Raw genomic sequence first — 17,975 nt, 5'->3', positions numbered from 1 at the left:
GATATATGCGGGAAGTTTTATGGTCTTGTGTGATTTTTGTTTTCATTCTTCTGTGTGTCAGATGCCAAATGCTCGGATGAAGGCATTCCACTAGTTACAACCACACTTGCATTCTGCTGATGATACTGTTGTGTTACTGGTGTGCAGTGATGGGTTTCTGATTCATGTTGCATTAATTCACTGAATAAAACTGACAGTTTCTGTTCACTGCTCCACCTCATATTCACTGTACAATAGGCTTGATACTTCTAGGCGCATGGGACCAGGACAATCTTGAGCTGTTGAAATATTTGAGTATAGACTGTGCATTGAGATCACATCACCATCTGGAGAGCAGGATGTCAGTTGATGTCTCCTCAGACTGTTGTTCCATATAGCTCAGGATAGCCATCGATGTGACTTGGCATTGGTACAATCTCAGACTCGTCATGCTCATCACTCTCACATTGTTTCAGGGTATTAACCACGCCAATTTTAGAAGAGGCTGTAACTTTCAATTGTTGTCTGATTTTAACAGTTTCTGTGGTTTCTGCCTTTTCACAGACTGGCAACCTGTCCTCTTTGTCAAAATCTTCAGTTTCTGTGTTTAGCCTACTTCCCTGTAAAATTTTTCTCCATGACTTATAAATTGTATCCTGATTTTTCTCTCGCTCCTAGATTTACTGATCTAGTACACAATGTCCTTCATAGTCACTTTCCTTAAAGCTCGTACCATGCTTCCATGACTCCCTAATGCGCAGTTGGTGGCAATTGACGATGATAATTTTTCTTCAGGAAACGGAAACAATGTGTGAATCCCATCACGCAACCATTTTTAACACTTGTCTGTGAGGATGCATTATCTGTTGTCAAAGCAGCTTTGCATGGCAATCCCTTTGCTTTTAACACTTTAAGAGCCAAACCTGTAAAATTTACTGACCTAGGATCGCGCAAAAATCACCAGACCCGTAAAATTTGTAATCATGCCTTGGCGGGGTTTATCAGACACAGAAATTGCGTATTTGATTAATGATAGCGGCACTCTGGATAATGTAGTGTGATTCTGACGATTCTGAATACAATGGTGTGTTTGAAGGTATGTGTTCCCGAATTTTCAACGACATATCACTGCTCGTAATTGTGCAGTACACACATTTCTGCTGAACATGTCTTTTGTGAGATATATATGTAGTTACATATCATGTGATACTCCTTTTAGAGGACAAGATCAACGACGGCTTGTCTTCAGATGCACACGAGAATAATGTTAAAGGTGTTATTTGAAATCCAGCAGCTGTGCTGTATCCAGAAGATGTTAAGTGGACTGAATTGGTCACCTATCGACCTCTGCCTGTCAACACTATATCCAGGCAGATTCTAGTGAATATTGATGACTCAAGTTCTGTACTGGATTGCAGTAAAGTGTTACTAAACAGTGACGTAAAGGAACTCAAGATACAAATTTGTATGCATCACAGACAATCCAGAAGAAAAGAGGAGGAAATAACATGAAGCTTAATTCAGTTTTGAGTTCCTGGAAGCCAGTGACTAAAAGTGAGATGAGGTGTTTCTTGGGTATGCTTTTCCACATGAGTATTTCAAGAAAGCCAAAAATTGTGGACCACTGGGGCACTAATCCTGTTCCTATTTTAAACTTCTGTCCCCAAGTTATGAGTCGTTTGCGTTTCACTCAGATACTGTCGTGCTTGCACCTTGTTGACAATTCTAAACAGAAAAAACCAGGTGAAGATGGATTTCACCAACTTTATAAAGTTTTACCTTATTATAAGAATTTGGACAAGCGATGTATCTAGGCATATCGTCTCTCAGAAAAACTGACACTTGATGAAGGAATATGCCCATTTCGAGGTTGTGTGAGCTTCGGTGTTTACATGCAAAAGAAGCCTCAAAAGTATGGACTGAACGTTTATGCTGTTGCTGAAGCCAGTAGTGGCTCTGTTGTAAACTATGAAGTTTATTGTGGTAAGCATATTGTTGACAATTCATCATATGCTGTTGTATTGTGATTGTCGTCTGACGGTGGCTTGGTGAATAAAGGTGATACTGTGTATTTAGACTGATTTTATTCCCATCCAGCGCATTTTCAACGACTGGCTATCAAAGGTACTGGAGCTGTTGGTACTGTGAACAAATGTAGGAAAGGATTACTTAAAAGATTTAGTATCTACTAAGCTGAGAAAGGATAAAACGTCTTCTCGGTGTAAAGATAATGTATTAGCAATGAAGTGGAAGGATAAGAGGGATGTGTACACATTGTCTACAAGGCATAAGGCCACATTTGGTACGCATACTAAGAAAAATGGGTCTGTAGTAATGAAACCACTTCAGGTACTGGATTACAACCTGAATAAAATTGGAGTGGATATTGGAGACCAGCACCTGCAGTACAAGCCATTCCAGCACAAAACTGTGAAATGGTGCCGAAAATTATATTTCCATCTGCTGCTGATGGGTGTATCAAATGCTTTTGGCTATACAATGCAGTGCACAACAAGAAACTCGCAATAACATACTTCATAACAGTGCTTGCAGCTCAGCTTGTTGAAGATGATACATTTGAAGTCACACAAAGGAAAGAAGGAACGAAGTCTTACAAAGGAATGAAGTGTAGGTCGGCTAACAAAGAGACATTTTTTGTAGCACATACCTCCAACTACGAAGAAATGTGCTGTTCGTGTGTGTCGTGTGCAGTGCCGGGAGCTAGAAAGAGGATGGCAAAACTTCTCGCAAAGAGACACGGTACGAATGTGAATGGTGTGGTGTTTCACTCTGCCTGGAACCTTGCTTCAAAATTTTCCGCACTAAAAAACAATATGATTCTGTGTGAAATTTGTATGCAATTATTGTAGACTGGCAGAAAGATGTTACGTAGTGCCACAATATTAGTTGAAAATAAATAACAACTGCATTCTCTTATCCGCATGACTTTTCTAAATTCTTAAAAACATCTATGTGATTTCTATGCATCTATGTGATTTCTATAACTGTACCTTAAAGCTGAGAAGACAAGAAAAGAAGAGAATAGAAGCTTTCGAAATGTGGTGCTACATAAGAATGATGGAGATTAGATGGGTAGATCACATAACTAATGAGGTGGTACTGAATAGAATTAGGGAGAAGAGAAATTTGTGGCACAACTTGAGTGAAAGAAGGGATCAGTTGGTAGGACATGTTCCGAGGCATCGAGGGATCACCAATTTAGTATTGGAGGGCAGCGTGGAGGGTAAAAATCGTAGAGGGTGACGAAGAGATGAATACACTAATCAGATTCAGAAGGATGTAGGTTGCATTAGGTACTGGGAGATGAAAAAGCTTGCACAGTATTGCGTAGCATGGAGAGCCGCATGGACTGGAGGCAACAACCACCACCACCTTAATGCTGTGCATTCCAAAGTAGTTTCTTCTGCACAGAATTAAAGTAGAAAAGTGAAGCTTCAGAATGTTAACAGATTTGCCACAATCGAAAAATTGCATTTGATGCAGCAATTTTTTAAATATTGGCAAAATTGCCTGGTTTCTAGGGGCGGGTACATAAAATAGGCCTGGTACAGAGAGTGTTGAAAACATCTTGCCCTCCAATATAAATGAGAGTTCAAAGGCCAGATCTTGAAGATTTCCTGGTACAACCAGACATTATTTTGACACATGTAGATAACCAGTAGAGCTGATAATAGACTTCCCAATCACAGCCAGTGTGTTTGTGTTGTGGTAGCCAGTTGCATTTTAGCTGCCATAACTGTGAGCAATTACTTCCATTTTTTTGTACCCAGGAGCAAGTATTTTTTCGTAAGAAGAAAGTGTTTTTCCTAACAACATTTTGAAATTTAAATCAGTTTTGTCACTGTTGTGAGTTTGTTCACTACATAATTTATTTATTTATTAATATAAACTCCATAGTAAATTTCTCAATGACCTCAGTTACCAGAGTTATTCTCCGTGTGCATGAAGTTGACACTCTCCATATATCTTCTTCCATTTGCTAGGCAGTGCGTACTAGTTACAAAAACTGTCAACTTCAGCCTGCAGCTGGTTTCTAAAAGAAAAGAAAGCAAGGCTTTCTTCAGCAAGAAGTGGCAAGAAATTTGAGGCCCCTGCTGTCTTCGTTCTGTAAACCACATGAACAGCTTCTCACTTTTTCTTTGAGACTCTGACTTCTGTATAGTTTTTCGGTTAAGAGATTCTACGGTTCATTTCTTTCAAGACAACTGTTCCATTTGTAAGTTGGTTTCTTTTCCAGATGTCAAAAGTAACTTTCCCAACACCATATCAGAGAGCAAGATTTTCATTGTTCTTCTTTTGTCATGTTGTTGCAATGCTTCTAACTTAACATTCAAAGGCACAAATTTCCTTTTATTTGTTATAGCTCTCACTTTTAGAAGTTGTAAAATAAAACACAGTGAACAAAGAAAACAAAACATAACACCATACTTCACTGACAAGTGGCAAACGTAAAACACCACTTTCAACAAAATATTTGCTTGTGTGAACAATTAAAGTCTAGGGGTAGCATATGCCTGGTTTCATTTATACAGACACAATGAAGGAAGTGAGTGGTTCAATAGGCTTGGATTCACGGGAAGCTTGTATTTCTGAGACTCAAAATATCAAAATTGTACTTTATTAAATTGGAAGCATACTACAGTGATACAAGCCACTTTCCAAATTACATTGAGGAATATGTGGGCACACACTGGAGAATGTGTTTTTGTTGTTTCACAGGATACACATTTCCTCTTACTGCAGAGAAGTGGTCAACTTCATGTTCAGTTGTCGTATTAAGTCCAGATGGCATGTTCATTAAGATCAGGTTAAACTTTTTATTCCATAGGTTGATGGCAAGGAGATAAAGGATGTTGAAGTTTATCAGTTTCATGTTCTGTGGTTCATTTGTATAACAATCCATTCATACGTAAATAACGCTACATGCTAATCTTCCTCTTCTTGTTCTTGCACAATGCATATTTACAAGAAAATGCATGAAATTGTTCCTTCCTCTGCTCATATGTTGAATGTTACCATGATTGTCATGGATGTGGAAAAAGTAGAAAACGCGACATTTTCATTTAAGAGGTAATATTGAAGTTTTCACAAATGCGAAAATGTGTATTCACATAAGTGAACAAGAGAATTCTGTTAATTTGTAGGCTATTGTAGCAGCATATTGTCAACAGAAAGTAGTAGAAAATTCATTACATTGCTGTAACAAAGATGCATAGAACTCACATTGTATGTAACAATCACTTTATTTGTTATAAATAATACATACATTAATACACAATGGTGAAGGAAATGACCAACAATAAATCCTTTAAGCTCTTCTTCCTGAGTTCACTGTACAAATAATTTCTATTCCAATTTTTTGGACTGTTAAACTTTAGCTTGGCTTGATGAGTTACCCAAACGTGATCCAGTAGGACATCATGGGAGGGCCATAAATGAACTAAGCCAGCCTTTTTTTATTTTTTATAACATCTATATGTAACTATTCCATTGTGAATAAAGATTTGTTTAGGTGTCCTGCAGTACTGTCGTAAGCTCCTCACGAATTTATCATCAAGTTGAAATCTTAAAAATGATATTCTGTAATCTCTTTTAGTTGCTTGTCTGCGTATTGCGTACATACACGGGAAGGAAACATCTTCAGTGTTCTGAACTGCATATGGTGTGTCTCTTCAGAGATAAACATGTACATGAATAATTTCTTAACTGCACTTTCTACAACTATACTTAGTTTGATTGTTGTTGCAATATTTGTATCAACTGCAAACAAAACTAATTTGGCACGTGATAATTTTACTAATGAAATTTTAATATAGCGAGAAAAAGTAAGGGCTTTACAATGAAGCCTTCTGTGATCACATGCATTTAGTATCCAGTTCGACGACTGACGACTTAATAGAGCACGTGTCTCTATTGACAGCCTTTGTTTCCATTCAGGGATAAGATCAGCATTACCTTTTGTAATTTTATGATACAGCATAATACTTCAAATTTTCGTAAAAGGATGATGTGATTTACACAGGTAACATAATATACGATTAGCCCGTAGTTTGTCTGATGTGAATTGCATACATTCTTGTTGTATGTGTGCATACCCTTCTCAGTATAGGAAATACAAATACTGATTCCCCCCCCCCCTCTGCTATATATTATTTGTGGTTGGATTGTTAAAAAGCTCGTGTGTATTGCCAATTCTCAAACTTTGTGCAACCATCAAATGCCCGGGAAGGGAGTTTTAAAATCTAGTCAGGGAGACCATTGGTGCAAGGTTGCTTAATCTTTCAGTTGCGTAACACTGTTGAAAACTTTTCCATTTGAAGTTCCGTAGTGGAACTGTTCATTAATTGTAGGTGTGGACAACACCTGGGATTCGGCTATCGTACATAATAGGAATAGCACTGTTGAAACTTGCGTGTCACAATATTTTGAATGCACTATTCACTCTTTCTTCTGTATTAGAATGTCTAGTAGCTCATTTTTTTTCAAGTGCTTTGGACTTCATGCAGCTTTTACTTTTTGAAGTTACACCTAATTTATATGAAAGAATATGTGAGGGGTTAATGGCAGGTAAGTTGGTATGTTGTAATAAAACTTGAATGTCTGCAACAGCAACCCATTGTTAAAATATAAATTTTTATCATGTCTGCTGAGAAAGTAGAGTAGCTCACATTAGTTAATACATATTTCTACAAGGTTCTAATGTTTAATGACATGAAACACTTGTATGGCAAGTATATATGTTCTGTGTTATAAGACTTTCTACTGATATTTGGCATTTTAGGAGCGTCTTAGACAAGTGGAGTGCAGGATGTTATACAGTGAAACATTCCTGGAAATTGGTTGTTCGCTGTTAGTACATAATGGAGATGAATAGGTGGTGTCAGTACATATACCCATTATATTTCCTCCATCATTGATTGTCCTGCATTTCGTTTGTGTGTGTGTGTGTGTGTGTGTGTGTGTGTGTGTGTGTGTGTGTGTGTGTGTGTACTAGATGACTGTTATAACAGTAAATGCATAGTGTCTTATTGTTTTGAAACCTTAAACTTTGAGGGGAAGTAAGTTTTTCCACCTTGTTGGAATCTTGTATTTCTCAATTAGACCAACCCTGTTTTAAAATATTGACAGAATAGTTCGTAAAGGTAAGAAATGTACTGGGTCATTAGTTGGGGTGCTTTGGAAGAAATGTTGATATACTGGCAATTGCCGTTGCAGGTGCAACTCAATCTAAGGTTCTGATTCAGTGTCCCGCAGGTATGAGCTGGGTTGTTGTTCATATTGATTCAGTAGTAATTAATGGGGCACTATACAGTATTCACCAGTTAAATAAATAAATAAAAGTATGTTGACTTCATCCATACATTATTCTAAACCATTAATCTCATTACCCACACATGCTTTCCTGCAACTGAAATATTGTATGGCAGAAAACTGAAGTCTGTAGCAGCTTTCATGGACAAACTGTTTTGATTACCTATGAATCTTCTAGTTTACTTTATATTCATAGTACAATGTGTACAGTACCACTGGTACTTTCCAAGGCACATCACTCTGATAATGAACTCCTCATTCAGAAAGGTGTCACCTCATATTCTGGTTTGTCAGTTTGGATAGAGTTAAATAGATATTAGTTGGCAAGTAGTGACCAATTCTGTTACATCCTCCATCCGAACCTGTATCCTGCCCCTGTCCCCTCCCTCCCCTCCCCACAACTTCTCACCTCACAACATAAAAGATGTTACAAATAATTAAACATGCCACTCCTAACATTGCTTTCATTTATTGAAATGCAATAAGGTGCGGGCAATTTAATATTCCACAAGTCATGCATTTAAAAATGTCATCTTGATTATTCATGTTTTGCTAGCTATTATTATTTAAATACAGCATAATCAGTTGTAAGCAATTTGAAAAGCAATCATTCAGAAATGAATATTAGAATTACTGTTGTGCTTCCCTGCGTAAAGGTTTTGAATACATGGTTGACTGTTAACTCTTTTGATGTTTTGTTACTCTTAAACTCAAATAAATCAATGTTGTTTAGTTTAAATCTCTGTTTTGTGCATCAGTGACTATAAAAGCAACACTTCCCTCAAGAAAAGAAATTTTAAGTGAAATATTGTTTCTGACCACAACATTATAAACCCAACAGTATGTGGAAATGTGCAGATTGTTAGGCCATTGATCAGTTTTCTGTAGACGACAAAATAGATAATTCCAGCTGCCCATACACAATAGACATTGCCTGTAGATTAAATGAGATGATAGTGAGCTTAGAGAAAATGTTTCATGACGTCAACATGTCTTGAGTTAGTATTCGACATATTTCATCTCTCTCTCTCTCTCTCTCTCTCTCTCTCTCTCTCTCTCTCTCTCTCTCTCTCTCTGTGTGTGTGTGTGTGTGTGTGTGTGTGTGTGTGTGTGTGTGTGTGTGTTTTTACACAACACCACAGACACATTGGCATTCACAAATTTTAATGCACAGTTCCGAAAGAGTAGTGTTTGCCATTTACGTCACATGTAGAAGGGTTCAGAAAAATGGACACACACTGTGATATTCAATATTACTAGAACAAAATGAGATGCTGTTAAAATTCTTGCATGGGGAGGTAATTTTTTTTGTTAAGAGACCCCCATTAGCAACCAAACAATGTCGATGCCACTGTACTGTTGAGTGAACTATAGTTGCCAGTGTCATTGCTGTACAGGATGCCTTGATGGTTTCTTGTAGCTTGTTCAGTGTAGCTGGTTGTTGTTGATAGACTTTATTTTCTAATTTAAACTAATTTAATTTTTCAAGCTGCCACATGTTAGAAGTCAAGAGGTGTAAGGTCTGGAGATCGTGGTCGGTACTCAACAGCTCCTGTTAGGCATACCCATTGTCCAGGTAGCTTTTCATCCAAGCAGACTCTGACATCTCTGTGGTCGTGAGGCAGAGTGCCGTCTGTTTTTAAGCAAAGTCTTTCATTTCCAAACACCTCTCGGATGACAGGAAAAATCGCCGTTCGCAGCATATGAAGATACACCTCGCCAGTTACAGTACCTTCAACAGAGCATGGGCCTGTCAAGCCACGTTATGGCAGACGACACAACACATTAACACTCAGTGGATTAACATGTTTGTCCATGCAAGTGTGAGGATTTTTAGGAGCCCAGTCCTCATAGTTGTGGAAGTTTACAGTTTGAATTGTGCTTTGTCAGACCAGATAATAGTCCCTGCAAACCATTCATCCTCACGAAACATGCCTTAAAATTTCTCTCCATCCTTCGATCCAGCTCATCCTCTTTCATAGCATGCAGTGATCTTGGAATGTTCACTTCCCACTTTTCAGCCTTCAGAATTCGTCGTATACTCGTTCGGCTTACCGTGCTTTCATGTCAACCCTGCTTCATACGTTTTTTTGGTGGCCTAGTGAAATGTTTCAACACAGCTGTGCTGGAAGCTAGACTGACATTTTTTTATCGGTCGGACTTTTATTTATCTACATCTGGAACAGTACCATTGGCTTCAAATTTATACCAATTATGATAAATTGTTCTACATGTTCGTGGTTTAGTTCCATACACATTACACCACTGCCATTATACCTTCATCATGTTTTTGTATTTCCAGTACCATTTCAATATGGCCTTGCTCAAATGACAGTCTTACTGTATTCATTAATGCGCTGTTATCTGCTGGAAAACGAACACTCTGATGTGTTGAGAAGACAATGGGCTACGCTACCAAGCAAAACTGCAGCAATGTATCGTTTTGTTCCAAAGATATTAACTATCAGAGTGTGTCTGCACTTTTCTGGACCCCTCTATATGTTATTGTGACCCATCTGTGGGGTGGGAGGGATCTTGGAAAATGTGAACTACCTCCTCTGGACTAATCAGTCGCTAGCATGATATGGAGAACATAAAGGATTTATGATTGAAACTTAAAAAATGCTTTCTCTTTTACTGCAACTTACTGCTTCTTTCATTGTCCTTTTAGGCTAGGTTGACATTCGCAAGTTCCAAATCGGAAACCATTCTGGTGAGGGTCAGTTATTTTAGAATAGTGGGTTAGAGTGTTAAACGTGTCACAGGTAGGTCTGTTAGTGTCAGAACATCGGTGCAGTGAAATTTGCCTTTTCCAATCTCCGCAACATTCAGTCTATAGGCATACAATTGCTATGGGACTCAAACCACATCATTAGGAAAATTTTTCAAACAGAATAGTAGTTCCACCATTCGTACAAAATAGTGAGAACGCAAGAACTCGGTGAAATATATTGGGCCAGTCGCACAGCTCGTTGTGAGACTATCATAGAAGTCATTTCAACTGACAGCAGTCTGCTGGCTAGTGGTAAAGCACACTTTTATCTGTCAGGCTATGCCATTAAACAAAATTTTTGGTACTGGACCACAACCAATCCTCTCTACATTGTTCAGTGCCCACCACAGCGATCATGTTAGTGTTTGGTGTGCTATCACTGGTTTCAGAATTGTAGGCTCATACTTCTAAGAAGACAGAACTGTGATGGTAACATCTGATCGTTCCATACAACTGCTACGCATCTTCCTGCAGCAGACTCTCGTTGACCTAGAGAATCCTGCTGTGTGATTAAAACAAGATAGTTCTGCTGCACACCCAGTCAAGGCATTCATAGGCCTCCTAGGTGATGATGATCAGTTGGCAACCCATTCCCCCAATCTTCCCTCCTGTTAATTCTTTCTCTGGGGATACTTCAAGGTGCATGTCTCTTGTCGTAAGCTGTGAACCCCACATGACCTGGAAGCTGCCATCCATCATGAAATTGGGGCAGCATCACAAGACATGACCAAGAGGGTCATGCTGAACTTACAAAGTGACTTCAAATGTGCGTAGAAAAGGAGGGTCATTGTCTGGATGATAAGATTTTCGAAGGTTAGTGTGTATGTGATGTAAATGGTAGACACTACCCTTTCAAATTGTGCATTAAATTTGTGAATGTCGTTTTGCATTTTTGTGTTATCTATGTTTAAAAGTTCTGGAATTATTTCTACTACACCCTGTATGTCAAGGCACTATTTACTACCGAAATGGAAAATAAAACTTGTGTATTACAGAATAAAGTTTGAATGCTACACATTATCCTCCCACAACGTCTTAAACATTGTCAACTTCACAAAATATAAATTCCTTGGCTCTACTACTTACGGCAGCACAGCATGTAATACTCCTTGCTGTTTCAGTGATAATTCTTCTTGGGTGGAGGACATTTCAAGGGTTAAATATGTAAATTTCATACTCCATCTGATTGTCGTAACGTGGCGGAACTGTATATATACACTTCATAATTTGTCTGTAAAAAGTGTCTTTGAGTATTATGCAAGAAACCTAACAATGCTTTACCAATACAGCAGTAATACCATACAAATCTGTTTATGCTTTTATTTCCTAGGCGTGTGCCCCCCCCCCCCCCCCCCCCCCCCCACACACACACACACACACACACACACATGCTGACATAATTAACAGTATTTTAGGTTTTTCTATCAATTGAAAACAATAAAATGTTGTTCATTGAGGTAGGTGCAGTTGTGAGGAAGGTAATCAGTTCCTCAGTCGTTGGAACCATTAAGTATTTTCCATAAGTAGGATATCTTTCATTTTGTAGCAGTTCTCATATGAAATTTATGTTAATAACTCTATCCATCATCATAGTTTCGCATATATGCAACTAAACGTAATTCTTCACTGCCTTATTTCATAACATAGATACCATACTGACCAGTTGTGTGGCAACTATCTACCACATATCTTGGCTTTTATTAATACTGGAGTGTTGTAATGGGATTAAGAGCCTTAACTTTGCCAAATTGTATGCAAATCAGAAATATCTGACAAAATTATCTGGCCAAACCATCTCCCATGAAATTGAAGCAAGTTTCTCCATTTACAGTTCCATCAAAAAAATGAGGACCGATGATAACGTAACAAATCGCTTCCCACAAGCACACTCTTGGTAAGTTGAAACCATTTTTGATTGTCACATGGGGGTCTCCTCACACCAGTGTACTTGATTTTAGTTTTATGTGGCTGTGGGGTTTAAGTACTGAGGTATGGGGAATGGGAATTAACTTGGAAAGAAAGGGGTTCCTCAATAAATTTCTTTAGCACCTTTGATAGTGACTGTGGAGTCTTAACCTTTAGATGGCTGTTCTTGTGATAGTGTCAATTGTGTTTTGATACTTGAGTAGAATGTTTGCTCTTTGTTTTCATCCACACATGTATCATGTCCTTCTCTCCATTCAAAACTTGTGTGTCTCAATTTATTGAAACCACACATCATGAAGATTTCAGAGTTCTGGGAATAGTTGGTAATGGTTTACACTTTTTTCTCTGCCAGCTCTGATGTCATTGCCCTGAAGGCAGTACAGTGTGTGACTAACAATTCCATTGAAAACAGTGGGTTTCAGAATAAATGGTGGTGCTGTCATAAAATTGGTTAAGTCGTACATTGTTCTTCAAACACACATCACTACATATAGCTTTATATACACTTACATACAAAACTTAATGTTTGAACTTAATATGTTTTAATGTATCTTTTTCCTGATGTATTACATGTGTTCTGATAGTGAAGTGCACTATTAACGGTAGGGAATGGGGCGGTACCACATTGCATGGAAACAAAATTGTATTTCAGTGCATTGTTGATACATTATCATGTATTTTGTTGTTCGTCATGTTTCTTAATAATAATAATAATAATAATAATAATAATAATAATAACGTATTTTGTGAAGTATCGTACCTGTATCAGTTTTTCTCTTCCATTAGCCCACAGGCATACAAGTGAAAGTCAGTTGGATATGATTGTTTTATTGTTCATGCCGAAAGAATTCTGATTCTACACATAATAGTTGTCAGTAGTTTTGCTTTTACGAAATGAGTGCTGTAAGACAAGACTTTCATGCACATTTGGATCCAGATTTGTTTCCTGTCAAGTTTGTTATTCCAAAAGCTTTTTTTTTTTAATCCATCTAAACTTCAACAGAGACTAAACTGTTCCAGGCAGATAGATTTCAAATGGGGATGTCATTAAGGAATAGATATTGCTACTTGGCTTCATATATGACAATTTGGGAATATTATATACCCAGAGACTGGGGAACTAAAAGATAGACTTAGCTGAGAGCCTGCTTTTCTGTTTGCATAATGGGAGATAATGTTAAGATGTATATCTAAAATTTGTGTGTGTGTGTGTGTGTGTGTGTGTGTGTGTGTGTGTGTGTGTGTGTGTGTGTGTGTTCTGAATGGTAGGGCACACACAAGATTTAATGCATTTGAAATATAAAGTGTTACATAATTACTTGTTATATTTGTGTTTATTTTTTCTTGACTCAGCACTTGTTGTTCAGTGAATTCACTTTTTCTTTCCAGCCTCTGAATACACCAGACCCATCTAACCACCATTCGCAGAAGCCAGAGCCGTCAGAAGTGCATTAACAGGGTACACCCTGAAAATGCTCCCACAGGCCCAGCAAAGGAGAAACTTATCCTGCGAGGAGGAAAAAATTCATGTCTTTGTTGATTTTTGTAATTGAATGTTTAAGGAAAAACCAGAAGTTAACGATTTTTCCCATCTCCTGCACAATATCGCCTTCAGAAGAATGAAGAGTTTACAGGAGCAATATTAACATTCACATCTTCATATCTACTGGTGATACAGCATGTTCTTTATTCTGAGTGTGTGTGAGTGGAAGAAACTGGTGAACCAAAAGTGGCCAGACTTTTGATCTGTGACTTGTAGGAAAGGGTTGAATGTTAGACATACAGATGTAGCCCTGGTGTTCCTCCATTTTCTGCTACCTGGGTGTTCCAGCACTGGAAAACTTAAATAAGTTCGCATTTTCTACATAAGGAATACAACACAGTATTGTTTCTGCAGTTTCAGATATTAAATCTGTAAATCATTCTAATTGTTTGTCGTGTTTGGACAGTGCAATTTGATATATGTACAAATTGCGATGTCTGTGTTGGACAGTGATAAAGAGGGATTCTGACACATCACTTAGTGTAAAATTAAGATGAGAAGTTCTCTGAGAAATAGTAGTAAGAGTGATAAGATAGAAATAATTGATTTTTATTGTAATAATTCAGTTTTAGTTCTAAATGAACAACATTAATTTTGAGGAGGCACATTTTTTAATGATTTGAAGAAATTGTTCTTGAGATGCTCCACTTCATCTACTTTCTGTTAAATAAGAATGAAGACATGCTTATTCAGCATTGCCTCCATGAAGCATTATTATCGAAGACAGATGCAGTAGCATGGCAATTGGAACCAAAAGTGTAAAGATTTTCTCATGTATGTATAGTTTCTGCATTTATATTTGCAAATGTACATTTTGTTCTTCTCACATTTGTGTTGTCAGGTGATAAAACGATGCATCTGTTTTTGATAACTGTTCACACATCAGCTGCTGTTGAGTAAAAGGCAACACTATACTTCTCATGGTTTCAGTGTTCGAGTGTTTATAAAAAATAGTCTAGGTCTCTCAATAATGTTTGTTAAATACTTTTGACGAATTCTGTGGTGTAGAGAACCAAATTTATTACCAAAATGCTGAAATAAGGATTTTATTGCATGTGGAAACTGTGCAATACTGCTTTTGTTCATTTGGATATTGGTAAAAAGTACATGAATTTTTAGAATACAGTTTTTTTTTGTTTTGTTTTAAGATAGATCAGTTGTGAATCATATTAAACCATTTCTGAAACCCCACATTTAAAAGTTGTGCATGTGTATACTGTGAAAAGTTCAAAAGTGCTGTTTAGTTCCAATTTGTGAAATTACCAGATTTTGAATAGTGCCACTTAAGTATTGAAGAGTTGTCACTAAATGAGCTGTCATTTGTTTTTGTAGCAATCATAAAAAGTAAATATCAGTCGAATGAAATAACTCTTCAGATAAAATTCATTTCAATCTAATTTTAGTGCCCAAGTAGTAATAAATATGGGGTTTCACAACTGTAGCAATTTTAGTGACATTTTTGTATCACTTATATGCCCAAATATAATTAACTTTATTTCTAAATCTTAAGGTTGTTTTTTTTAATCATTGGTCCCAATTTTTGTTGTTGTCCTGTTTACAGTGTTGCTAACTTACATTTGTCTGCCTGTTGAAAACATTGTGACCTTGAGTTTTTGCAACACAAATTGTATGTCACTTGTTACACTGTAGGCATACACTTAGAACTGGGGAAAGAGAACTTTTGGGAGCTATAAGAAATTGCTTACAAATCAAGAGATGCAGAAATTAATGACACTTCACCATACTTGTTACTCATCTTTTACCAACAGTTGTAGATACTGTTAAATACTATTCTCAGTTAAAAGATAGTCCACTCTGCAATGCCCAAAATTTTAGAAAATTAAAAACACCTGGGCCTAATTATTTCAAACTGCCATGTCACAGCACTTGTTAAATAAAAAATTAGAACATCAGATTATATTCATTGAGTTCACTTCAGCAAGCAACAAACCACTGTCAGCTTCAATTATCATTATTGTTTTTTTTAATGTGATGTGTGGCACTAGTTGATAATGTCAGATACTCAAGTACTGCTATCTAGAATCTATTTTTTAAGTAGTGCTGTGAACAGTTGATGTCTTCCTATTTCCGCTGCCTTTACCAGGGCACATCTGTCATGTATTAACATTCAGGATAAAATATGCAATTTGTCAGACAATTTGGGAAGTAATTTTGTAGAGCGGCATTATTTGGTTGTCAGGAGGAGGCAACGTAAAGCGTGAAAGCTGCCAGTGTATATCAGACTTGTTTGCAGAATAAATAAGTAATTATGAAGTGACTTGAGAAAGATTTCAAAACTTCGTACCATCTGTGAGCACTATTTTCAGTGCTGTGGGTTTCTTTTGCAAAAATGATCATGTTTGGCTGGGTAATGAAGAACTGTCTTTGAAAAGTAAGACAGAAAATCATTTGAACTGGTTACTTTCAACTTTGTTGAATTCTTTGGTTCCTACTACAAACAGGCATTGTGCTAAAAGAAGATTCTTGCTTCCGAATATTCTGGCAGTGGAAAAAGTGCATTAAATCTGTGAGGCTATAGGGAAATTCTAGTTACTTCTGTTCTCTAGATATTACTTCAATCAAGTAATATTTGAGTTTTAACAATGGATAATATTAGTGCATCGTGCATTGTTGCTTTGCTGTATTCCACATGTTACAACTTTTTTATATAACATACTTTCTTAAATTCAGGGAATGGCTATGTTGGTATTTGCTCATTACTCAGAGGTGCAACTTCAAAAAGGGAACCTCTAGTTCTGTCATGACTCCATACCCAGTATAGTTAAGTGATAAACAATCTGCAAAAGGTGGTGTCTCAGCCAGTTAAGTATCATGTAATTTTTAGGTTGAAATCTTTTTTTGTGACATTGCTGAGAGTTCCAGCGACAATTGATGTTTGCTGTACTGCATATTGTAGTATAGTTATTAGTGTTGTACAGGCACTGATGGAGCAAGTGGGAAAACTGTAACAACCTTGTCATAAAATGGGAGAAACAGTAAGCTGAACATTTCAGGTGAAGCTGCTGCTGTTCCAAGATATTTTTTATAATGATGTTTTGCTGTTCATTTGCATTGTTAGAATGTTCAAATTTTAAATTTTTGAACTATGATTGTGCCAAGTTAAGAAATAGATGATAAAACATATCGGCTTGGTCTCATTCCACTAGTTAAAGTTTTTGAAGGAGTGCATCATAAAATATAATTATTATGAAACATCACTTTCAGGTATGTGTGTGTGTTTGGAGTGGTTTTTCTGCTGATAAACATCACAAATTCAAGGACTTGATGCAGTATGTAATGGACATTTCATGTAAGCCATTGTGTAGTAATTTGGTGGGTCAATCCGTATTGGATGATGCAGTGAAGTAATACAAATCAGTAGCTTCCTCTAAGAAGTTCAACTGCTCTGTATTCATGTATTGAAATTATCTTGTCATGATCTCTAGTGAAATGCTAGTGTATTTTGTTTCTTGTAGTGTTAAGTGAAGGAATTTCACCACGTTTGGAAAATAAAGTATTATTCACCATGGCACACAATTTCTGAAATGCCAGTGTACTGGCCTTTTCAATGGACAGGTGTATTAAAAGATGAAGCATTGGTACAAACTGTGCAGTTATTTTTGTTCACCTATTTTTGAACTACATAACAGTTAAATCACTGAACTTGCTACCTCATTTCCTATAAAACCTCTCCTCACACAATAAACTTCTTTGAAAACTCACATGATTGACTTTTCGGTAGCCTGTTTTCTTATGTAATAGCAATATAAAGGGCGCTTTAAAAAAATGCGTCCTTACAATGTATTGGTAAAAACTAGATGAAATGTTGTAATATACCTAGGAACCCATTCCTGTTGAGATAAGGTCCAGTCTATCCTCAGGGCCCATCTGTCCTCTCTTTCCCATCTGATTGTTACATAGTAGATACTGTAGATCGTGCTGCATGTGGTTACACACATTCAGACACACCTTCCAGCCCTTCTTCGCAGTGAGGTATACCCTATTCGAAATACATCTGGCTCAATTTGGAGTGCATCACATGCACTGGCCTCACACTCTTGTAACATAGGTTGGTCATGCAACAATACCTTTGATTGCCCACCATAGCAGAAATCCAATGGATTCAGGTCTGGTGAATGGGGAGGCCATGCAGCTGGACCACGTCACCCATGAAACTGTGCGGTAGGTACTGTCACTCGTGGCCCATCATGCATAAACGACAGTCATTGTCTTTATGCCATTGTAACAGTCTCAAATATTGTAGGTGATTTGTTGCAAAGAAATTGGTGATACAGCACCTGTTAATCTATTTGGTAAAGTGCATGGCCCTATGCGTCTTGCCACAAACGATTCTGTGCACATTATCAACACTTCCTCACCTCCATGATTGATCAAGAATTTGCACCTGCCCACGTGTTTTGT

At 37.3% G+C, this 17,975-nt stretch overlaps 1 protein-coding gene across 5 annotated transcripts in view; it reads left to right on the top strand.

Annotated features, from left to right (window-relative positions):
* The window catches only part of LOC124605404 (C-terminal-binding protein), a 191,474-nt gene extending 174,389 nt beyond the window's left edge, over positions 1-17,085 (top strand). For 4 of the 5 annotated variants that reach the window (XM_047137049.1, XM_047137050.1, XM_047137051.1 and 1 more), the window contains exon 9: positions 13,400-17,085. In XM_047137049.1, coding sequence (XP_046993005.1) covers positions 13,400-13,465 — 66 coding nt within the window. In that variant the 3' untranslated portion in view covers positions 13,466-17,085. Of the gene's footprint in view, positions 1-11,915; positions 11,979-13,399 lie in introns of all 5 variants that reach the window. The other variant, XM_047137053.1, reaches the window with a different exon arrangement.
* The last annotated feature ends 890 nt before the right edge of the window (positions 17,086-17,975 follow it).

This window comes from Schistocerca americana, chromosome 3, assembly GCF_021461395.2.
Source record: "Schistocerca americana isolate TAMUIC-IGC-003095 chromosome 3, iqSchAmer2.1, whole genome shotgun sequence".
Taxonomy (NCBI): domain Eukaryota; kingdom Metazoa; phylum Arthropoda; class Insecta; order Orthoptera; family Acrididae; genus Schistocerca; species Schistocerca americana.
Note: the sequence above shows the minus strand (reverse complement) of the source record. Positions and strands in the feature narration are given on the sequence as shown.